This window comes from Dermatophagoides pteronyssinus, unplaced genomic scaffold, assembly GCF_027571235.1.
Source record: "Dermatophagoides pteronyssinus isolate colony J.1.1.1.1 unplaced genomic scaffold, Derpt_VIB-CSIC_2022.12 sq0004, whole genome shotgun sequence".
Classification (NCBI taxonomy): domain Eukaryota; kingdom Metazoa; phylum Arthropoda; class Arachnida; order Sarcoptiformes; family Pyroglyphidae; genus Dermatophagoides; species Dermatophagoides pteronyssinus.
This window is the reverse complement of record NW_027461528.1, coordinates 2,610,518-2,634,963: the sequence shown is the minus strand read 5'-3', so window position 1 is coordinate 2,634,963 and position 24,446 is coordinate 2,610,518. Positions and strand designations below refer to the sequence as shown.

General features: G+C 29.4%; 1 protein-coding gene and 2 long non-coding RNA genes across 4 annotated transcripts; 2 read left to right on the top strand and 1 right to left on the bottom strand.

Moving 5' to 3' along the window:
• The first annotated feature begins 1,736 nt into the window (after positions 1-1,736).
• On the top strand, positions 1,737-19,298 carry LOC113798194 (uncharacterized). 2 transcript variants are annotated; one of them, XM_075819755.1, is made up of 6 exons: positions 1,737-2,195; positions 11,482-12,367; positions 12,730-13,344; positions 15,203-15,925; positions 16,053-16,831; positions 17,964-19,298. In XM_075819755.1, the coding sequence occupies exons 2-6, from the start codon at positions 11,524-11,526 to the stop codon at positions 18,912-18,914; spliced, it is 3,912 nt and encodes a 1,303-aa protein (XP_075675870.1). In that variant the 5' UTR covers positions 1,737-2,195; positions 11,482-11,523; the 3' UTR covers positions 18,915-19,298. The 2 variants fall into 2 exon arrangements, with proteins under 2 accessions (XP_075675870.1, XP_075675869.1); XM_075819754.1 differs by having other exon boundaries at positions 11,479-12,367.
• On the bottom strand, positions 16,740-17,776 carry LOC142644931 (uncharacterized). The gene is made up of 3 exons (XR_012846139.1): positions 17,282-17,776; positions 16,913-17,220; positions 16,740-16,856 (listed from the first exon to the last, which is right to left on the bottom strand). It is a non-coding gene; the product is annotated as an uncharacterized LOC142644931 (long non-coding RNA).
• Positions 19,299-22,768: 3,470 nt separating the features above from the next.
• On the top strand, positions 22,769-24,238 carry LOC142644932 (uncharacterized). The gene is made up of 3 exons (XR_012846140.1): positions 22,769-23,284; positions 23,408-23,476; positions 23,586-24,238. It is a non-coding gene; the product is annotated as an uncharacterized LOC142644932 (long non-coding RNA).
• The last annotated feature ends 208 nt before the right edge of the window (positions 24,239-24,446 follow it).

The window sequence follows — 24,446 nt, the reverse complement described above, 5'->3', positions numbered from 1 at the left end:
TTCGTTGGTCATTTGGTCAAATTTAAATTTTTTCAAATGTTCAATTATCACCTCTCAGTTGTCAGTGGTTGTTTTTTGTTGTTGTTGTTGATGATTAGCTACCATTTAACCAAAAGTTTTTTTTTAAAAAAAGAAATTAACTTTGATTGATTGATTGACTGAATGTGTTTAGTTTAGTTTAGTTTTTTTTTCGTTATTCTGATTATTGGTCACGCGCATTTGAGAAAATCTGACACGATCTTTAATATTATTATTGTCGGACTATTTTAACATAATAAGGCGGTTTTCGTTTTGGACGAAAAAAAATTATTATTATTCTATGATCATTATTATCATCATTGAACACACTATTTCGACATAATTGACCTTCGGAACGAGTTGAAAACACGGTTCGGCAAATAAGAATCATTATGATCATCGTGTCATCATCATTATGTATGTCGGGCATTCAGAATTCATCCAAGAAAAAAAACTTGACTTTTTTTCACCTTTTTTGTCATCTTTTTTTTCACAAATTTTTCGAGGTTAATTTTTTTCTTCATTTCAAAATTATCATTTCATGAGAATTGTTTTTTTTTTGTTGAAGAAAAACTAAAACTGATCAGGTCATCGACAAGATAGATAGAGAAAGGTTCAATGAATGATTTGCTTACTCATCATCATCATCATCAACAACATTGGTCATCGATGAAAAAAAGACAGGCAAACAAAAACGACCAAAGGAAATGGATATCGATGATGACATGACATGATGATTCCGTTATGTCATTGTGTTGTTGTTTTCCAATTTGTTTTTTATCGTTCTGATCATCATCATCGATATTTTTTTGCTAAATGATTCCCAATGAATTGTCAATTTTTGTTTTGTTTTTTCTCATTTCTTATTGGTTTGTCATTGATTCCGGCCCCAAAATTGAGCTAAATCATCATCGTAGAAATAATTTCGGAAATAATTTCGGAAATTTTTCGGAAACTAATCTGATCAGAAATACAATGTTGTTGTTGTTGTTGTGTAATATGATGATGATTGAACTGAAATTGGTTACCATAACAATTGGTTATTTATCTGATATGTCATTTGTCGAAAAAATGTTTTTCTCATGATCAATATTTTTGTTTGTTTCCCCCTCCATGAAATGGAAACAGAAATAGAAAAAAAAAGATGTAATCAAGCTCCTCCTGCTCAGAAAACCATTGTTTAAACTTTCACAATAGACAATTGCGCGCGCACACATTGCATAATATTCAAAGGAAATGAGAGAGAAAATGGAATTCTTATCGGCTAATCGATCGATTGATTGATTGATTGATTGAATATAAATCATCATCGTATGTGAGATACAATTACAAATTCAAAACGATAATAATGTTCTGTGCTTATTCTGTAATCATCACAAATTGGGACCTTCCCCAAAATTTTCAATTTTATTATCATTCTACCAATCATGTTAAAGGTAAAAAAATACAATGTGCACACACCAAACAAAATGAGAGAAATGTTTTGTGTAACATTTCAAAATGTTTATCGACTAAAATGCGCACAAAGCACACACAGCACATAATACACATAAGGCGTAAGCATTTGATCATCAAGTCCATCCCCATATAATATCTCTTATACACATTTAGTCTTTCTCTCTCTCTCTTTTACTTCGATTTTTTGAATTCAAAAATTCATTCCATTTATGCCAACCAACAACAATGATGATTATTTGATTCGGAGTTGAATTTGGTTAGTTTATCATCATCAGCACTCTTCAGATGGTAATAATTCAGGTTAGATGAATTGAATTTCAGGTTACCTTTTCTATCTTCTTCTTCATCTTTGTGTTTTTTTTATATGAAAACATTATACCGACTGATCTCTACCGAATGATTGAAATTTGATTTCGCAAAAAAAAAATTTGAATTTAAACTTTGTTTTTTTTTCTGAAAATTTTCACCACCAAACAATGATTATCTTCATTTGATTATCAAAATGTTTAATTAATTAATCAATTCAAACTTTTCTTGTTGATCTCAAATCGTGTTTCTGTTTTGTTTTTGTGTAAATGATATTTGTAATTGATTTCAAATAAACAAAAAAAAACTTTGATTCAATTTTTTTCTCCTGAAAAACATTTTTGTTCTTTGATTTCTGTTCAATTTATCATCAACAACTGCCAACAACAACAATATCGATTATCGATTGAATCGTAAGTCGGATTTTTTTGAAAAAATTTTTGATTTTTGAAAAATTTCATTTTCCCACGATTTAAAAATTTCAACATTTTAAACAAGAAATATCAATGAAACAAAACAGAAAACCAATTGAATTGGATTTTAATTTCAATGTGATCTGAGTGATCTGATTTTTCCCTATCAATTTTTGTTTCCCTATTACACAATCGGTGTTAATGACGCCCACAAAATTATCCTGTTGGGAAATTTACAAACCAAAAATTCAAATTATAAATTTTATAAATTTTATAATATCAAAAAAAACAAAAACAGGTGTATATCGTTTCTTTTTCCGATTACAGTGTGTGTAGATATAGCCAACTGTCAAAATAGAATCGAACATCATAATCATCATCATCATCATCAGCGAAAAATCCTGTTTAGTAATAATGATGATGATGATGATCACTTGCATGTAATTATTGATCACGTTTACTTTTTTGATATTTACCTGTGTGTGTTTTATTATCGAAACAAACAAACCACACAGGTAAATCACACAGAAATGATTATGCTGAAGAAGAAAAAGAAGAAAAAAATTATTCGCATCAATCGTTTTTTTTCTTCTTCTTCAAATCATTAATTTTCTATCAATTGAATCAGGTGGTGTTTGTTTTTCATTCATTCAATTGTGCCATATGATCAAAATTTTCTTCTTCTTCTGCCAGATATTCGATTAATGCCAATGTTGATGATCATTGATCACAGATGCTCGATTGAATCGTGATCGATTGTTTTTTTTTGCTGATAATTTTTTTATCCGAAAAAATTGGCGTGCGTTATGCAAGTTTTTTTCTTGAAAAAAAATTCACTTCAGAGATGAATCTTTTGTCTTTTTTTTTCGTTTCACTTTGTAATTAAGACATGTTTAAGTAATGAGATTTTGTAATTAATTCAATTGTTTACATTTGTAAATTTTATTCAGGAAAAAAAAATTTAAAACAGATAGAATCCATTGAATAACTTGATGTCAATGTCGTTTGTTTGGAAATGATTTTTTCCACCATCACCATTATCATTTCCAAAAATTGATTGACATGATTGACAAGATGTCATTGTTATGAACATCACACACACATTATTTGTGTATGACACCTATTACTTTCAAAAAGGTGATAACGAACATAATCAGAGTACAATTTTTTTTTTTGAGAATCTATTTCCACCCAAAATTGATTATTAAACTTTGAAGATTTTCTATTTTTTTGTTACCATTTTTTTTCTTATAAAATAAATTCATGGTCGATTGCATTCAATTGGTCATTCAAGATGATCAGTAAGGGTCAAGGTTCATATTCTATTATTATTATGTTGGGTAATTGTGTGTGTGTGCACATGATGAATTGACCGACATTATTTTGTTGTTGTTGTTGTTTAGAGTCAATCGAATATGATAATGTTTGAATCGGAGATTGATTCTCTTCTCTTCTCTATTGAACAATGAATAAACTCAATAGGTTTTCAATCATTGGCCAAGTTTGACATTTTTTCATTTCTCTACTAACCGAATCGATAATAATGAGATGACCTCGATTCGGTTTAATTTCGAATGTTTCATTTCGAGAATTGAATGAAACATAGAAAATTCTGAATGACATTTATTGTAAATTATGAAATTTTCCTTTACCACTCAAAATCGAGATGTGGTGATTGATTCTTCTTATTATTATAAAGTTTTGTTCGTTTGAACAATTTCATAATAATTAATTTAATTAACAAAAAAAGTTTGAAGATCAGTAGAAACAACAACAACGTTTAAAATCATGATTGAAAAGAAAAAAAAACAATTTAATTTTGGATGTAGCATTTTGGCTGTATGAATCAAACGAAAAGATCCGGTTTCGATTGGATGATTTCATTCATTCATTCAGCTTTTTCCTATTCTGGCTTTGATACATCCATCCATCCATCCATATTCAATCAATCGAATTGAATTGAATCGAATTGATTAATTAATTAAATTTAATTTTCAAAGGCCAAAACAAAAAACCACCATCATATTAGCGTAACCACATTTTTTTTAATTTACCTGGTTTTTTGTTTCTGGTTTCTGCTTCTCTCTCTCTCTCTCTCTCTCTCTCTCTCTCTCTCTCTCTCTCTCTCTCTCTCTCTCTCTCTCTCTCTCTCTCTCTCTCTCTCTCTCTCTCTCTCTCTCTGTGTGTGTGTGTGTTTGATCTCTTGTTCATGCTCTATGATGGAGCAGAAGAAACCAATCAATCAATTATCGATCCTCTCATTCACTCACTATCTTTTTTCCCCCCCGAAGTGAACAAACCAATCATTTTTTGGTTGTTGTTGTTGTTATTAACTATGCTATGTTCAGAATAATAACAACAACAGAAAAATTACCTACCACACCTGTTCATCAAATTTTTTTTTTTGTTTTGTTTTTCGCTGTAAATATCATAAACATCATAATGATGTGAAGTGAAGTGAAAAAAAACATCGACATCCTTGTCTATTGAGAGAGAAAACAAAAAAAAATTTGTAATGAATAAATTTACCAATCAATAATGCCATCGATTGACTGAAATTTTTGTTTTTGTTTGTTTTTGGTGATAATTTGATGTTTGTTTTGTTTATTTCTGCTGTTGGCGTCCTATTACTTGAAGATTCATAAAACAATCCACCATTGTTTTGGATAATTATAAGGGATTCAATAACAAAAAATTTGTCATAAATTACATCAATTGATTGGTCCATAAATGAAATGATCATTTAACACGCACCAATCATCAATCAAAAAAGGAACAAAACGAAAAACAAATACGATTAAGCAACAGCAAAACAAACTAAAGAAAGAAAAAAAGGTCATAACCATACTCGAATGACCTTTATTTAATTGTTTGGTTTTTTGAAATATAAAAGGATCTATATTTAAAAGAAGAGAAAAACAAACAAAAGAAAAGTTAATTTAATTTAATTTTTTTTTTTTTTTTTTTTTTTTTTTTTTGAGAGAAAAACAAACAAAACTTGAAATCAAAAATTCATCATCATAAAGAATACGGATGATAATTGGTCATCTGACAATTGTTTGTCATCTGAATACGAAATTATACTTATCATTTCTTTGTACTTGCAGTGTATAAACCTACATTTTTTCACAATTTCAATTTTGAAAAAAAACAAAACATTTTTTTCTTCTTCGTTTGTTTAAAATCATTGAACAGGAGAAGAAAAGAAAAACATTGTCAGATTTGATTTTCAGCAAACTTTAATTCTTATTTTTTTTTCCAAATGAAAATGATACGTGATTCTATTGTTGTTGTTGAAAACTATGATGACGATAATTTTCTTTAAAAGTTACTTCATCATCATCATCATCAAGAATCATAATCATTGCCCATCCATTCATAATCATCCAGCTTAATCAAATGAAAAACAAAAAAAATAAAATTCAAAAATCAAGTCACATAATTTATGAATTATTTTAGTTCATAAGGTCAGTTTTTTTGTTGTGAACAACAAAAAAAAAAAACAAACGTTTTTCTTAAAGTTTGTTTAACCTATGGAATGGAAAAATACCTGTTCATTCACCTGAAACATGTGCGATGATGATGACACTGACAACAACAAACGAATGATGATGATGATTTTCAATAAGATTCTTTAGCCATTCTGTTGTTCAAAAAATGTGTAACTTTTAATTTGACAAATAAATAAATTACGCCCAAAAAATGTCACAAAAATAAATGACACGTTCCTGTTCTTATTTTTGTTGTTGTTGTTGTTGACAATAAGATCATTATCACCCATGGTAATTTTTTGACTAGAAAAAAAAAGAAATCTTATTGTTTTTTTTTTTTTGAGGAAAGTATCAGGTAAGCCGCCGCGCCCAGCACACAGTACCCGGTTTCTTCATCCAAAAATTTTCTTTCTTCGTTTTGATCGATTTTACACATGATGCATAACCAAGAGAATGGTTGCTGTTTCTGGTTTAAACTAAATTAAATTTGTTGATGATTTTTCTGATTTTGTTTTCGTCTTCAATCTGGATTACATTATGTAATCGAAAACCAGAACAAAACAAAAAGCAAAAAGCAGAATTTGCTGTTGTTGTTGCTTGTAAATTATACACACATCGGAAATGTCATTTTTTTTGAATGAATAATTTTTATCAAATGACAATTATATCCCCTGAATGACGGTGATTTTGTTGTTGTTGTTTTTTCATTTCGATTCTTCAATTTCAAGGCCAAAAACTGATTCTCAGAAGTTTTGTTTTGTTTTTGCCATGCTTAATGATTCAATGTCGTGTATCTTGGTTGGTTGATTGGATAGGATTGTCATTGTTGTTGATATAATTTATCCAGAAGATGTGAACAGAAAACCATTTTTTTCTCTGTGGTTATTAAAGGGTTAAATCTTTTCTTTTTTTTCGACTGATTAAACTGGTCATGATGATGATGATGATCAAACAATCATTACCGTATAAACATTTGACAATAATATCTACATTAATTAAGTTAATTATTTGAAATTTTTTTTTGTGGAAGAAAATTTAAATATTTTTTTAACAAGCAAGAAAATTCACATTAAAATTATCATTAGCAAAATGATAATTACATAATCATCATCATCACACATAAGATATTCATATAATTTCGAATGATTTGTTTGGTCACTAAAGAATTATGAATCACAAATGACCACAAATGACAATTATGACAAATGAAATGAATCGGGTCATCAACATTAATCATCATCATCATTATCATTATAAAGTGTCCACTTTTAATTATGAATGAGCCATTCACAAAAGTGATTATGTAATTCAAAAATTATCATTGCATGAAAAAGTAATTCAAATCACGTATCAAAAGATGAAAAAAAACATCATTTATAATCGGATTTACTTAATTAAAATCATTGATTTTGATGAATAAATAATTAACATTTTTCTTTTTTGGATTACAAAAAGGTCAATATAGCTGCAATAAGATAATGAATTTTTTTATTTACCTACACAAACAACAACAGATCTGAACATATTATATCTTTGAATGATAATAGCCTTAATCGAAAAATGAATTTTTGATTCAGAAAAACAAAAAGAAGAAATCCGAAACAAAAAGTGCTTATATGGCCGTAAGCATCTTTTTCAAAGAAAAAAAACTGTAATTTAAATGAAAATGATGTGAATGAATATGGAATATGAATCAATTTTTTTTTTTTTTTGAAACAAGCAATGTTCATCAATCAATCAATCAATCAATCAAAAATGTTTTTTCTCTGAAGAACAAAATAATCATTGCTCATGATGATGATGATGATCAAGTTACACAGTTTTTTTTGAATGTTTTTTTTTAAATGCATTTATGGATTATTGACGCAAACACACACACACACACACAGGTTAATTGCATCTTAAAGGTAATCAAAAGAAATGTAGCTGTTGTTGATGATGATGATTAGACCACTTAAGTTTTTTTTCATTATCGTTTTTTTTTGGCCATTACATTAATTTGATGCGATTTAAGTGAGAAACACCTCATAAATCATAATTCCAATGTGAATTGACATTTGACCTTTCTTTGTTTTTTCAATGATGATCTTTTTTTACTCTAAATATTTGTAACTTGATCTGTGGATTATAATTTTCTCCCTTCCCCCCCCTATAGAAAATATTAAACGTTTTTCCAATTTTTTATCATTTTTTTTCTGGTTGGAAAAGATAAGATTTGTAATTGAAAAAAATATTCGCAAAAACAAACCGCCCTTACTTTGTTTTTGTGGTGGGCAAATCTGATGATAATCTTGATATTTTTCTCTGTCCAAAAAACGATATCTTTAATGAATAAATCAAAAACAGAATCGTAATTGTCAATTGTGTTGGCTGGTTTTCATCTATTTTTCAAAAAAGAATGCAAACGACTCATTCATTTGACCATCATTTTATCAATCTTATCCATCTATCAATCAATCTAGTTTGTTTGCTTTTTTGCTCACAACAACAACAACAACGACCATCAGTCCAATCACCTTAACATAAATCATCATTATCATTTACAGTGGAGAAAACGTTTTTTTTTGTCGAAAAAAAATGTTTCTAAAATTCGCTTTCAAATGAACGTTTCCCCCCCCCTGTAGTATCTATTTCGAAATTTGCGGCTAATGAGAATAAAAGAAACCAAACTAAAATCGACTTAAACATAGCACTTACACACACATATCACACTGACCATAATTGACTGATGATTTAGGTATGGCCAAAAAAAAAAAACTGTAGATAGATCGAATTGGAAAGTGTATAGAAAGGCCATCATCATAATCTCTGTTTAAAATCACAAAAAAAAATCGACACAAGGTAAAAAAAAGGCACGAATGAAAAGAAGCAAAAAAAAATTTGACAATTTTACAAAGTTTTTTGAATAAAATAAAAATGTTAAGGATGGTGGTGGTGGTGGTGATGGTGGACAAGTTGATGTTGTTGTTAGTGATGTCACATTGATATCTCCATTCGTCTGATTGACTCTATTTTCACAGAAGCAGCGAAGAGAAGAAAAATTGTCTCATTTGTCACCTGTCTAAAGGTAAATAATAAGGTATATATTGATTATCTGGCAATTTTCTTTTCTGCTTTCGATAGAAAATTCAAAGAGAAATTTTGATTTCGGTAAAAAAAAATTCAATTTAGAAAGAAGATTATTTTCACCAATATTTTGGTCAAGTTTTGATTGAAATAAGTGTTAAAATATGAAAATTATATGTTAGTTTTTTTGTTGAATCTTTACCTCTCTCCATTCATTTATCTGGAAAATTCAATTGTGTTTGTTCAAACTTTATCCTGATGATATAGTCTAGTCATCTGATGGTCAATAATATGTTTTGAAAATATGAAGATAATATGCATCCATTCATTCATTCATTCATTGAATTGACTAACCACATCAATGATGTGATAACAAACAAAAAAAAAAAAATTTAAACAGGTAAAGATCAGGTAAATCACACACACACAAACACACCGAACATTGACCATCATTTGTTGTTGAACACCTTCGTATCATTTGGTCAAGATGATAATTTTGTTTCTTTTTTTTTATATACAAAAATGAAAAATTTTTTCCTTGATCATTCAACACTGATAAACGGACATTGGCCACATTGGTATTTATCCAAAAAAAAAAATTCTTTGAACGATAATAAAGAATGCGACAACCATAAACTCAATGGCCATGATGATGATGATCAACAATTTGATCATCATTAAATCATAGAAATGATAAAAATCTCAATCTTCATTTCATATTATGAATATGATGGTAGTGTTTGTTGTTGTTGTTGTTGTTGTCGAATGTTTTTGATGTTTTCGATTTAAGAAAAAAAAATTTTCCTTGATTGACAAGCTATCATCATTATTGAAAAAGCCCTTTTTTCGTTACTCTGTTTTGGTCAATGATTCCTTTTTCGGTTTGATTTCATTCTCCTGGCCATGATGATGATGATGATGATGATAATGGTGTGTAATGGTAATGTTCAACTAGATGATATGCCATTCTCTCTCTCGCTTTCTTCACTTTGGGGGAATTCAATGGTGATAAACATTGAATTTTTAAAAGTTTGCCAACAACAGAAAAAACATCATCAACATTTGTGCACGATTTACATTCGAGAAAATAAACACCCATTTATCATCATCATCAAGATGATCATTATATTATTGTGGGCACCCATTTGATGAAATTTAAGGGAAAAAAGAGAAAAAAACCACAACAACAAACAAAAAAAAATTAGATGCCAAATAAACAAAATGACCATTTTGGCCATTTTCATATCAATTGATCAATGGATGATGATGATTATGGTGATGACTTTAGTTTTTGAGCGGCATATATCGATAATAATGATGATGATGATGATCAAGAGAAGAAGCTTGAAATGAATCTTCTTTTTCTTTTTTTTTACTTGTCAATACATACACAATTCATAGTGATCATTGACTTTCGGATGGATCCGTCATTCGTTTGATCAATAACAACAATAACAACAACAACAGAAAAACAATCATCATTGCCAAAATAATAATGATTCTTCTTTTTCTTCTCTTGATAATATGATTATTGAAGAGCGGTATCATTGACCATCATACCATTATTATCATCATTGTTTTTTCCAGCAATATTTCATTTTGATTATGAAATGTAAAAAAAAATACATCATATCGAATATCGATCAGACAATTTGATGTGTTTTGATGAATCAAAGTGGTGTTTGTGAGACAATGATTGAATGATTGAAAAATTGGAAATTCTTTCGTTGATGCTTTCGCAATATGGCATTATAATCATTGAATCCATATGAGAATTTGCGTGTTTTTTTTTTTTTGTTCTCGATTGATAATAATCAAAGACAAAGATGGATTATCATTTTGTTTTGTTTCGAATCGATTTTTTTTTGTCCCTTTTTTTACATTCGATATCTATTCTAACACAAATGACTAAGGATGTGTATTTATAGCCGACACAAAAGATTGAAATAATAATAATGATGATGGTTAGCCAAATAATAATAATAACCACGAACAATGATGATTAAGGTTAGACCAGATGATGGTGATTATCAGGTGAATTGTTCGTAGATAAGATTAGGTTAAAAATATATTCATTCGATTAGACTTTTTTTTTCGTTATTGTAATCACCACCTGTACGATGATGATAATCATGATCAATGTCTATGATGATGATGATGATGGTGGTGGGCCACGATTTTGGATCAAAATGATAAAGACAATGATCGCATGATGATGATGATGATGATTGATGCTAATTTGATTCGCTACCATCACCAGTTTATGCAAAAAAACACATTTCATCACCAACTATCAACAACAACAACAAAATTATTCATCGATGATGGTGTAATTTGAGCCCAGGATTTTTTTCTTTATTCTAATCATAAACTATTCATTGTCTTTCGTCCTACCAAAGATTGATTTCGTTGTTGCTTTTTGTAGTTGAAAAATTCAAGAAGCTCATCATGATCATGATCTTTGGCATTCATTTGTGAGGAATAAGGATCTGATTTTCGTTAATGAATTTTGTCTATATTCATTATTTTATTGTTTGAATAATAGAGAAAAATTAATTAAATGCTTTAATTCACTTTGGTTTTTGGTTTGTTGATCAGTTGAACCTTCAGTTGATATTGTTCGGTATCCGTAATCGTGATCATTAACGCCCATCACCTCTCGCTCGAATCAATGAAAATTTTTATTTTTTATTAATTGATTTTTGATTTTCTATTTATTTACATAGAAGATTCATCCAGAAAATATTTGAACAAAATTTGATCAAACCAAAATGATGGATATACGAACAGCAAATATAGTTTCATTGGATCATCAATCCGTATCACCAACAAATCATCAACAACAAAAACAATCCGAATTGGATACAAATCGTTCATCATCACAATCGATTATTAAATTCAATATCGATGGTTTGATTGGTACTACCAATAATAATACCACTACTACTAACAATAATAATACCACTACTACAAATAATAACAATATGGATGATAATAATCGACAACAACAACAACGACGTCGAAGACGACAATTACAATCATCATCATCGACATCATGGAATCGTAGCCGATCATCATCACAATCATCTAATCAATCGAAAACCAAACGAATTAAACGAAATTCATCATCATCATCATCATCATCAACATCAACAACTTCGCCATCGCCATCATCATCATTATCGAATTCTCGAACATCAACACCGGAAATAAAAATATCTAAATCAAACGATAATAACGATGATGGTAATAATCAAATTGAATCATCATCATCATCAACATCAAACAAACAAAATCATCATCATGATGATGAAGAACGTACCGATATTGATCAAATGAGTGATTGTGATGATCAAATAAATGATAATGATGATGATCAACAACAAAAACCGGATCTAGATACAATGACAATGTTAATGAATAAATATCATTCAACATCGACAGCATCATCATCATCTGAAGCAGCCGCAACAACAACAACAACAACAACAGATCGACAACAAATGATGTTACCATTAATGGATAATATAAAAGCGGCTACTACAGCAGCTAATATACAATTAGCTGTTGCTGCCAATCAATTTATACAGAATGCTGCTTTAGGCAAATTATTTGGTAAGTAGCCAGGTGTCACAAAACATTCATTCATTCATTCATTCATTGTGTCGATAATGATAATGATTTAGGCGTTTGAAAATGAAAATGAAAAATATGAATGTGATAATTTGATGATGATGATGATGAAAAGGAAAAAAATTTTTCTTCTGAATGAATCATATCATTAGATTTGAATTTTTCAAAAAGTTTTAAAAATTCAAAATTTCCGGTGTTTGTTTGGGTCGATGAATTAAACGAAAATTGAATCGATTTTTAATTATCATCCTGTTGTTGATTTTACAAGTTTTTTTTCCGTTGTTGTTGATCTACTTTCATTTTCTAGTCTAATTAGTTTTGTTTTCTTTTGATAATAATTATAGGTCGTTTTGATCCATCATTTGCCATGATGCAACCGCTTACATCATCATCATCGTCAACGACAGCGACAGCGACAACAACAACTAGCAACAATCAACGACAATCAAATATCGATGATGATAATGATGATGGCAATAATAAAAATGATCTTAAAAATTTATCATTTACAAATAATTCAATTAATCAATCACATGCAAATGCACATGTAATGGCACAGGCATTATTTCAACGAATATTACCTGGTCAGGGTAATATTTTATCCGTTCCAGGTGTTGGTGGTCCTCCATTCAATACATTCAATCCATTTGGTATTCCACATCATCAACAAATGATGATTGGAAATCATCTTCCACCGCCGCAACCACCACCACCACTATCATCATCATTAAATCATCAAACATCATCGTCGTCTTCAGTTCCGATTCCTCCACAAGCTTCGATGCTATCGCAACCACCACCATCATCGTTACCACCTTCAGTATTACATCCATCAACAGTAATCGGTGGTTCAAAACCAAAAGTAGCAACACCGGCTGTTGTTGCAAAAATTGAACAATATAAACGTGAAAATCCAACAATATTTGCATGGGAAATTCGTGAACGATTAATTTCTGAAGGTAAATGTTTTTTGTTTTGTTTTTGGATCTAGAAAAAAATGATCGGTTGATCGATTTGATTCCAAACCAATCGAATATTATCAACCAAGAAAAAGAAAATGCTTACCAGCTTAATCATGTCTAGTTAGTTTAGTCAGTTTACATAAGTGACAATTATTTTTTCCTTTTAATCGTTGTTGTTGTTGTTGTTTTTGAATATTCAAATCGAGAGAGAGAGAATGATATTTGTTTCCTGTTTTGCATGTATGCAGATTTTCCCAGACAACAACAACAAAATTATTTTCCAATTTTTTTTTCGATCTTTATTAATGTTGTTCCTGATAATTCCTGATGATAAATGTCTCTTTTTTTTGCCTGTATTCTCTTGTAATTAAACAGAAGAGAGAAAACAAAAAACAAAACGGTAGCCAAGGTACACAGGAAAAATGAGACAAATTAGTTTGGAAAACTAAACACTGTGAATCGATCGATCGATTGCGATTGTTATCGATTTTTTTTGTTGTTGTTGTTCATTTATATTGAAAATGGTTAAAGATCAAAAACAATCGATAAAATGAAAATTCATTTGGCCCAGATAATTTTTTTCTTCTTTCGATGAATTATGGCCAAGTCAAATGATGGTGAAACTGGTTGTTTATATCTAGTTTTGTAAATCAATTTTCTTGTTGTTGTTTCTTTTTTCAGGACATTTTTCATTCTGGCTAATTAGATTGTAATATTTTTTGCCGTTTTTCATATTCAAATTAGCTGAAAGGTTTTTTTTCTGTTTTCCTGCACAAAAAGTTCTGCCCACGAAATTATCAATGAACAAAAAAAAAAGACCACCACCACCAATAACAAATCGATCAAAATTGATTAATTGCCTTGCAATTTTTATCCATTTATATCGATATGCAGCATAATCTTTTCGTTTTTCTGTTCTTGTTTTTTCGAAAAAAATCATTCAACCTTAAACTGCCAAAACACAGAAACACAGAAAAAAATTGATGACCACAATGTTTGAATTATTTACCTTTTTTCGTTGTTGTTGGATGTTTTTGTTCGGATTTCGGGTTGGCTGATTTCTTTTTCTGTTTTACCTTGACGACGATGATTTATATCCAAAAAAAAAAAAAATGTCAATTTAACCTGTCCAAGTGTGTGTGTGTGTGCGATCAGAAAGATCAATGACAAAATTTGTATTAAACGTTTTGTTTTATTTCACTTTTTTTCTCTTGCTTTTTTTTGGTTGATTGAATTTATCAAACACAAGAAAACAAATTTCCAATTTCACCAATGTGTGACACTGCAGTGAAATAAATTATCGGTCAATCAATGGACATTCTCTCTCTCTCTTGCCCGCACACACGTCAATCAATTTTTGTTTTAGACCTATATCTTTTGAATCCTGCAAAGAAAAGAAATGGCCAACAACAAAAAAGAAGAAAACTAGTTATATAATGCGCGCACACACATTACACAAGCCAAACTTACGGGAGCAATATAACTACAAAAAGGCGTAATCGATTATAAAATCTTTTTTTTTGTATTTGCCAGTCAGTCTATCTCTTTGTGTAGAGGTTTTTTTCTTTTTGGCTGCCACTTGGTTATTATATAGATAGAAAAAACATTGATGATTTTGAATTGAAAATCAAAATGGGCATGATCATTTTGTTCATTTCTAGCCAATCCTATATGATTTTTTCTGGGAGCCAATTCAAATATATGTGTTGAACAAATGAGATCGTTTTTGGCTTTTGCTTGAATGAATGATGGGCCTATAAAATACTTTTTGTTGTTGTTGTTGCATACACCCTCAACTTTGATTTAAATTTTTGAAATTTTAAATTTTTGAAATTTTTCTGCTTTTTTTGATTAGGCGTTTGTACAAATAGTACAGCACCATCCGTATCAAGTATAAATCGTATATTAAGAAATCGTGCTGCTGAACGTGCGGCTGCAGAATTTGCACGTAATTATCAAATTGCTGCTGCTGCTACGGCTGTACATTATCAACAACAACAACAACAACAATCATCACCACCATCGACGACAACATCGGCTAAAATAACACCGGTAACCACCACTACTGTATCATCAGCAAATCCAATGATAACAACACAAACACCGCCATCATCCGGTCCCAATGGGATAATTCCGTCAACAACAACAGGTTGCATAAATCCAGCATTATTAGCTGCTTCAAATCCATTATATGCAGCATGGATGGCTTCATTTGGACAACAAATAAACGGTATTGGATCACCAAATGGTCAATCACCAGCAACAACCAATAAACCATCATCAACAATGGTACCGAATAATGGCGATTCAAATTTTCAAATAACACAACAAAAATTGGCACAATTTTTACCACAACAACAAATACAACAAATGTTAGCAATGGCAGCAATGGCTAATAGTGGAAAATTAACACAAATTGTTGATCCATCAACATTGTTGAAATATCAACCACAACAACAACAACAACATAATAATCAACAAACAAATCCTGTTAAACAATCAACAAAACCATTATGGAATCCATCAAATATCAAAACAACAACAACGACAACAAATGAAGAATCATCAATCAATAAAGGTATGTTGCTATTTTGCGTTTTTCAATTTGACAAGCAATTTTCATTCAAGAAATAAGTTAACTTTGAAAAAAATAAATAAAATATTCCTAATTATTTAGATTCCTACTTTTTTTCCAAATCATTTAGACATCAATCATCAACAATTGGACACAAAAAGCAACGACGACAACAAAATCGACGATAATCATTCAATTAACCATGATGATGCAAATGATGATAATGATCATAAACGACAAAATGGATCGATTAATAATGATTATCAATCACCAAGATCACAATCACCTTTAACAACAACAATGACAATATCATCACCAGTATCATTATCATCATCATTATCACGTTCATCTTCACCACAAACATCAACAACAACAAAAGCAACAAGAAAAGTAGATGATAATAAAGAATCACCACCAATTGAATGTAATGGAAAATCATCACCGTCATCATCATCATCATCGTCACAACAACAGCAGCAGCAGCAACAACAATCGTCTGAATCCAATCAAGATTTATTGATTTCAAATTTTCCATTGACAACATATCCAAATAGCCAATCGCATCATCCACATCATTTATCGGCATTTGCTGCCGCTATGGGATTACATAATCCACAAGCAGCAGCTGCCGCATTTGCAGCGGCTGCTGCTGCAACTGATCCAATACAGAATTCGGCTTTATTAGCTGGACATCCTGGCCATCATCATTCTCATCATCATCATCATCATCATTCTTTATTATCAGCAGCTGCCGCAGCAAATGCAACAAAATTTCGTCGTAATCGTACAACATTTTCACATGAACAATTAGAAGTATTGGAAGAAGAATTTGAACGTACACATTATCCATGTGTAACAACACGTGAACGTTTAGCACAGGCAACATCATTATCCGAGGCTCGTGTACAGGTAAGCAAAAAGAAAAGAATTTGTCCTAAAATTTACATCAAAAAAAGAAATGATAACCCAAGTTTAGTTTGGAGAAAATACCTCGACGAAATGGAACATTTATCATCATCATCATTGAATCACGTTAAATCCATTTGTGAATGGTGAATATCTTGATAATGATGATAATGATTGTTCATTTGAAAATGAGAAAATTTCCGTTTTAAAATAGGAAATCTTCTTTTTTCGTTGGCTAAAGATTGCCATTTTTAACAATGATGATGATCATCATCATCATTTCGTTGAAACATCCGTAACGTATTCTTATTTTCATGCAATTTTTATTTTTTCTGGATGAAAATAGTGATCAATTTAGTTCATCACCACAATCATCAACATCAACGAAAAATCTGAAAAAATAAAGAGAAAATAAATCGTTTTAAAAAATTCAATGATCATTTCTATTGTTACCTATTCGATGATGATGATGATGATCATTTTTTTTTATATAAACCATCTTGATGTCCATTGGGCGCCTTTATTCTATCATTGTTTGGTCAGTTTTTTTATTTGTTGTTACCCGATAAAGAAAAATTAGTGAAAAGTCAGGTTTTGATCTCTTTTTCTTTGTTGTTGTTGTTGTTGTAAAAAAAATAGATCGAAATCATGATGATTGTTGATGATGATGATGATGAAATGTGGTTCACCAACCAATCATTAAGATCATTAAGATCTTGTAATATGGCTTTGGGTGCCTGTTCTGTTTTTTTTTCATTTCTTTTCTGTTGTTTGATCAGATCGATTAAGTTGTCTTTTTTTCTGTTGCAGTTTGATCATTATCTTCTATTATCGTTGTTAATGGTTAAAAATTCAAGCACGATTTTGACAATTTTTTTGTTGTTTTCGAAGAAAGAAAGAAAGAAATAGATTCGATCAATCGAACGTTTTTTTGATGTAAATAAATGATTTATGTCGCCCATATTTTGACCTAATCGGACTAAACTATTTTAACATTTCGAATGATAAAAAAAAATTTTACGAACAAAATCTAATCGATAAAATCGATTTTCGTTTGTTTTTTGTTTCCTCACGTTGTAATTTACTAATGTAATTTCTCATTCTATTTCATTATGCAAAAATAAAATCTTTCTAGGTTTGGTTTAGTAATCGTCGTGCAAAATGGCGTCGTCATCAACGTATGAATGCAAATCAATCGAAATTCGGTGGCGGCGTTGGTGTTGGTAACGATTATTCACCCGATGGTTCACCCGATTATTATCGACAACAACAACAACAACATGAAAGTTATTATCATCATGGTGAATCGAATACATCATCAAATGGATCACCACCACCATCATCATCATCTCAACAACAAAAACAATCAAAAATCAATAATCATAAACGCCAGAAACAAAATGAATTTAATGATAATGATTCATTAATTGATGATGATATTGATGATGATAATGATGATGATGGTTCAGAATTGATAGATATGACATCGAATGATTCATGTGATTCATTTGATTCATTTCGTAGACAAAAACGACAAAAATTATCCACAACAACAACAACAACAAATGATAATCAAATGAATGGTCAGATTGATGATAAACATCCATATAATGGTTATAACGATGATATTGATGATAATAATGATAAATCATTAGATTCATCGACAACAATAACAACAACTGCATCGACAACAACAACAACAACAACAACATTACCATATCCAACGGCAAATCAATTTACAGCATCAATGTTTGAATCTTCTCATCATCATCATCATCATCTATTTCCACATCATCCGGCCCTTTCGATTCCTTCATCATCATCATCATCAACAACGACAACAAATTCGAACGCACAAAATAATTCGCTAATGAATCCATTTATTGGTTATGGTGCCAGTGGTCATCTAGATCATTTATCATTATATCAATATAATCAGGCATTATTAGCTGCTGGATTTCATTCGAATCCATTTCTGAAATTTACTCAACAACAACAAATGAATGGCAGTGGTGGTGGCTTGGAAAATTCCAATCAAACCAATATTGATTCAATTATCAATTCTGCTTTTCATAAAGTTAAATAATTCTTTTCGACAACATACTCTCATCCATTAATTGCATTCATTTTTTATACATAATTTAACATGATAACCACTATATAACCACTATTCGTGCTAGTCACACATTTTTCCAATTACAAAACAAAGCAAAATCATCAACTAATTGAACACTAATTTAATCATACAAAATTTTAATTATAGAAAACTGAAAAATATTTTATGTAATCGACACGAAGTTTTATTGCAATTTACAAAAGAAATTAGAATAACAGCAAAAATCAGTTGAATAATTATGCATGAAAGGCTACTCGGTTTTATAGTCCAGCATTCGAACATTGACTATATTCGATTACAGAATTGTTTAATTAGAAGTTTCCAATCGTTCAGCAACAATTTTATATGAATCATTTATTTAAAATAATAATAATTATAAATTGTGGTTTCATTATTATTTACTTAATTGATCATATAAAATCGTTTAATTCTTTTTCTTTGTATTTATTGATAATTTCGGAACCATAATATTTCTCTTTTCGATAAAATCTTCCTTGCCAAAAAGCGATTCATAAATTGAAAATTTCGTTTCCAAAACAAATAAAAGTTTATTGGCGATTTCTCGAGGTTCAATATTCATGTGTTTGCGAATACAACGTCATCAGATGACTGATTATTTAGCAGACATAATTATTCTTCCGGATCTAAACAGCATAGGACACAAAATCTGCCACCATATAATATTAAAAGTAGTCCTATAGGTAGAGGAATGATACTGTAGATTGCACAAGCACAAAGTAACTGTCAGATAAAATGCAATTTTATTCTATTTCAATCATGTTTAAATACTTTTCTGAAGTTCGAATATAGAACAATTCCAATTATGGTTAAGTTGTTCGAAAGCCAAGACTGATTTCGAACTCATTGTAAAACTACATAATAAAATTATCACCGAATAGAATTTTACAACAAAAAAATGAAACATTTGAATTTGTCATTCATCAATTTTTCTTTTTTTTTTTTTTTGGAGGATAAAAAAAAACATTGAAATTTTTTTGATAAAAATCAAATTTGCGAATCAAATCGAATGATGATGATGGTGGTGGTGGTTGTTGTTGTAATGTTTAATCAATGACGAATGCATTAAAGGTCGGTGACCGATTGTAAGCGATTTATTGATGATTGATTGATTGATTGAATGAATGAAATTCTTTTCAAAAGAAAGAATTCAATCTCAGGTTGATTCACTTGTGTATTGTTTGATTTGGTTTATTCGGCATTTTCTTTTTGATCAATACATTCGGTTTGGATTTGGAATATTTAAATTTTTTTTCATTTCAAAATCAAATTGAAAAAAATGATAATTCAAATCGATAACAACAACAATGACAAAATGTACGCGTGCGAGCAATTTTCAAATAATGATGATGATTATATTTGTCGATTTTTTTGTTTGTTTTGTTTTCGAAACACACAAAAACATCAATAATCGAATTCAAACACCAGAGAGATGCATACAGATTCGATATTCATTTTCATTATTTGTCAATTCTTTTTACATAATAATCATTTTGTTTGTTTGCTTATGAATATTGATTGATCGATTGACTTTTGAATTTATTTATGATTCTGATCATCATTATCATTGATTCCATACGATTCATGACTACCGTGTGTGTTTTTTTTTCTTGTAATGATGCCGACAATTGTCGATATATTACCATCAATAGACGATAATGATGATGACCTATGGCCACCAATTCACATAAACTGGAATATAAAACGTCAACCATTGTCGTTAAGTTTTATTGTTGTTGTTTTGATACAATGAAGAAAAAAATTTGTATCTACCGCGGCTGAATAAATAATATTTTCGTAATTTTTGTTGTTGAAAAACAACCAGTGTGAAGAAAATGGCCACAAAATTAACTTTTGAATTGATCTTTTCTATTTTCTTTTTAAAAAAATAAAAAAAAAATTATTTTAATGTTGAATGATTTATAATAATGCTATTATTACCCATGGTTGGTCGGCATCGTTTTATCTCTCTTCTTCTCCATCTTCTTCTTCTTCAGATGATTTGTCGTCCGATAATCATCAAACCTGGAAAGATCAACAAAATAACTCAAAATAAACAAACATTCGTTACTCGATTCGTTAAATTGTCAAACAAAAAAAGAACGAATAAACATTTCGAATTCTTCACTTTTGTTCGATTGAATCGTTCGTAAATATCGTTACGATCATTTCCTTTTTTTTTTTTTGTAAACAAAATACAAATTCCAGATTTGGAAAGTTACAAAGAAAAAAAACAAACTTTTCAAAGTGCGCAAAAAAAAATCTTGATAATCAAGTTTTTCTTTTCAGGTTTTTTTTCGTGAACGATTATGATTAAACATTTTTTTTTCTTTAAAAAAAAGGGTTCGGTGAACTTGAAAATGTTGATCATTTCATTTCATTTCATAAATGATGCTATAATTTTCAAAATTTTCTTTTTTATTAGATTAAAATTGAATTCAATTTGGGGATTTCTTTTTTTTTCGGTAGATTAGTTAACCCCAAACTGGTTTTTTCACGAATGTTCAACAAAACAAAACAAGGAATCGAAAAATTCACAAGAACAAAAAAAACATATTGTTTCAACAAGAGAAAACTTTATTTGTTTATTTCTTCAAAATTTACAGTGTTTAGGTCTCATTTACAAACTTAATAAAAAGTCGGAAATTCAATAAAAGAAATACAAAAATTTAATAATCTCAAGGGTTGAATAAAATTAGAAAGAAAAGTGTCATAATAATTATGACGCTGTCGCCACAATAATTCTGTTTTAGATATACTTTCCAGATGTTCTCTTTTACATCCATTCATCTATTTGATCATTCTTTTTTCTTTTTGAGATTTAGTTTCATTTTCGAATATCCAATTTTGATATTGAAATATGACCTCCATTGGTCCGGAATGGATAATTGATCCTGGTTTTGCAATATTTTTGATGATTGTTATAATTCATCACCTCGGAAATTGTTTGTAACAACCTCAATATAGTCCAATCTGGGATTACCGTCTATAATTCCAAATATCCAAATCGCGATTCTTCAGTAGTGGTGATGTTTTATGGTCGGCATGAGAAACAGCTTTCATCAATTTCTAAATTAAAAAATGGTTCAATACTTCAAAAGTAACTTATTAGTTGAATAGAGGTTGTTACAATCAGCTTAATAAAGAAGTACAAAGAAAAACAACCATTTTTATATATGTGAAATAACGTAAAAATAGTTCTAAAATTCTAATTGGAGAAACGAACTAAATCTCGTTTCGTTACAATTACATCGAATATAAAAAAAAATACAAATAAAAAAAGTTTAGCAACGTGTTTTTGTGATTAGTAAACTATTTTCGATTTCGATGTTCGAGAAGGTTTTTCTCGAAATTCATCACATTGTTCGACAGAAAATCAAATTCAATGAAAAAGTCAAGATATTTTGATTTGGAAGTTAATCGAATTGTTGTTTTCTTCAAATCAACAATATAATAATATTAATTATATACCAACTAAAGAACAAGTTGCAGATTGTTTTACAAAAGCCGTTAAATGAAAAAATATTTTTATTTGAATATACGAATTATTATTAGATTTATGAGGGAGAATGTTAGAACTGTATATTTAAGTTCTGTAAATCGAACATTCGTATTATTATAAAATGTTAACTCTGCAGTTAAAATAAAATGTTATTAATTGTTGTAATTAGCAATTCAATTTGTGTTTAATACAACATTATTTCTTACAAAATTTAATAAAATTTTATTCTTTTTATATTTACAAATTATTTTTTATTTATTTACATTATTCAAACAAACATATATTGCTACTGTTTAATAGCTTCTAAAAAAATTATTAAATGTGTCAATCGATCCCGGTTGAGCCACACTTTTTTAATAATTTTCAATAATGTCTTTGCGTCTCGTTTGGCCACGATTTCCATATAACCCAATGCTGGTCGAGTGCTGCAATACCCAAATGGGATTTGGGCTTCTTCCGCGGTGATATTTTGGTTTTGAAGAGAAGCAACTTTCATCAATTTGTATTATTCGTTGCTCTCCACTCAACTTTATTTTAGATGTTGCTCAAAATATATGTTTTGCAGATTTGTCTGAAGAAGTTGAAAACATCAAACAAAAAAACGATCATCTCATCTGTGGATGGTGTGTATTCGAATGTTCGAATATTCGAACATTCGAATCGGATTTGATTCGGCCTCCCCCGAACAACAATAAAATCAATTTGATCAATATATTTATGGTAGAATTGATCGATAGATTTGATTTTTGATTTTGTTTTTTTTTGATTTAGTTGCCGTCGCCAAACATCAATTGTGTGATGATCATCAAGCAAGCAAAATGTAAGAAAAAAGAATCAATTCTTTTGAGAACAACAATCGATTCATTTATCAATTGGAAAAAAATTTCTTTTCTTTTCTTGTTTTGTTTTGTTTCCTTTTATTCTACTTTTGCCTTATACACAGTGTTTTAATGCATGTTCATCATCATCATCATCATCATTGCTTATTACAAATCACTAAAAATCACTTTTGGTATTAATTGTTATCATTTATTGTTTTGGTTGTTTGATTTATAATTGGATTTTCTCTTTCTCTCTCTCCATCTTTTTCTTTCAATTCTTGAATCATACATACAAAAAAGCCCATTACGTACAACATGACCATCAAAAAAAAGTTTTTTAATTTTCCATTGATTGAATTAATATAATGTATTTTGATCACCATCATTCATAATGATCAAATATTTGAATGGATAAAGAAAGAAAGAAATTAAATCAATCGAATGAATTGTTGGTTATCGAATCGAATATCAAACAAAATAGCCGACATTTATGATGATGATCAAAGTGAATTTTTTTATTTAGTTTTTGTTTGTTCGAAACAACGATGATGATGATGAGAAAAAGAAAAAGGGGCTAATTGACTGCCAAACTGATTTGATTGGTTTAATTTGAAGATTTGCTTTTTTTATCAAAGAAAGATTATTTGTATTCGATGTGGTCATGGTTACGATAAAAAAAGAACAATGATGATGATGACCTAATAGATTTGATTCATTCTTTATTTTTCTTGTTTTCTCAATCAATTAACAAGAAATTTCTTCTTTTTTTTCAAATCAAATAAGAATGATTTTGATGATGATTCGTCGTTCGTCGATCGACAATTAATAATAGAATTGATTTCAAAAAGAAATGAAATGGTCAAAGGTCAATCATGTTGTTATAATCATCATTGTTTTTCTGCTATTTTTTTTATAAAAGAATTTTTTGCCGAATTCAAAAAACAAAAATCGTGGTAAATTGATTTTACGATCGATAATAATAATAACGGAATTTCTCTGATAATGTCATAAATGATGAAAATTCAACTGAATTAATTGATCGATTGATTGATTGATAAATGTGAATCGAAAATGATTTTTTCAATTTTTAAAAATTTTAAAGAAAAAAATGATCAAAACGATAATGATAGCGCCATCCATCGACTGCCGATAAAATTTGCA

Coding starts and splice junctions, on each gene's coding strand:
- LOC113798194 (XM_075819755.1), top strand. CDS start 11,524: ATGATGGATATACGAACAGCAAATATAGTTTCATTGGATCATCAATCC. Junction 12,368..12,729: donor TGCTTTAGGCAAATTATTTG/GTAAGTAGCCAG, acceptor TAATAATTATAG/GTCGTTTTGATCCATCATTT. Junction 15,926..16,052: donor AGAATCATCAATCAATAAAG/GTATGTTGCTAT, acceptor CAAATCATTTAG/ACATCAATCATCAACAATTG.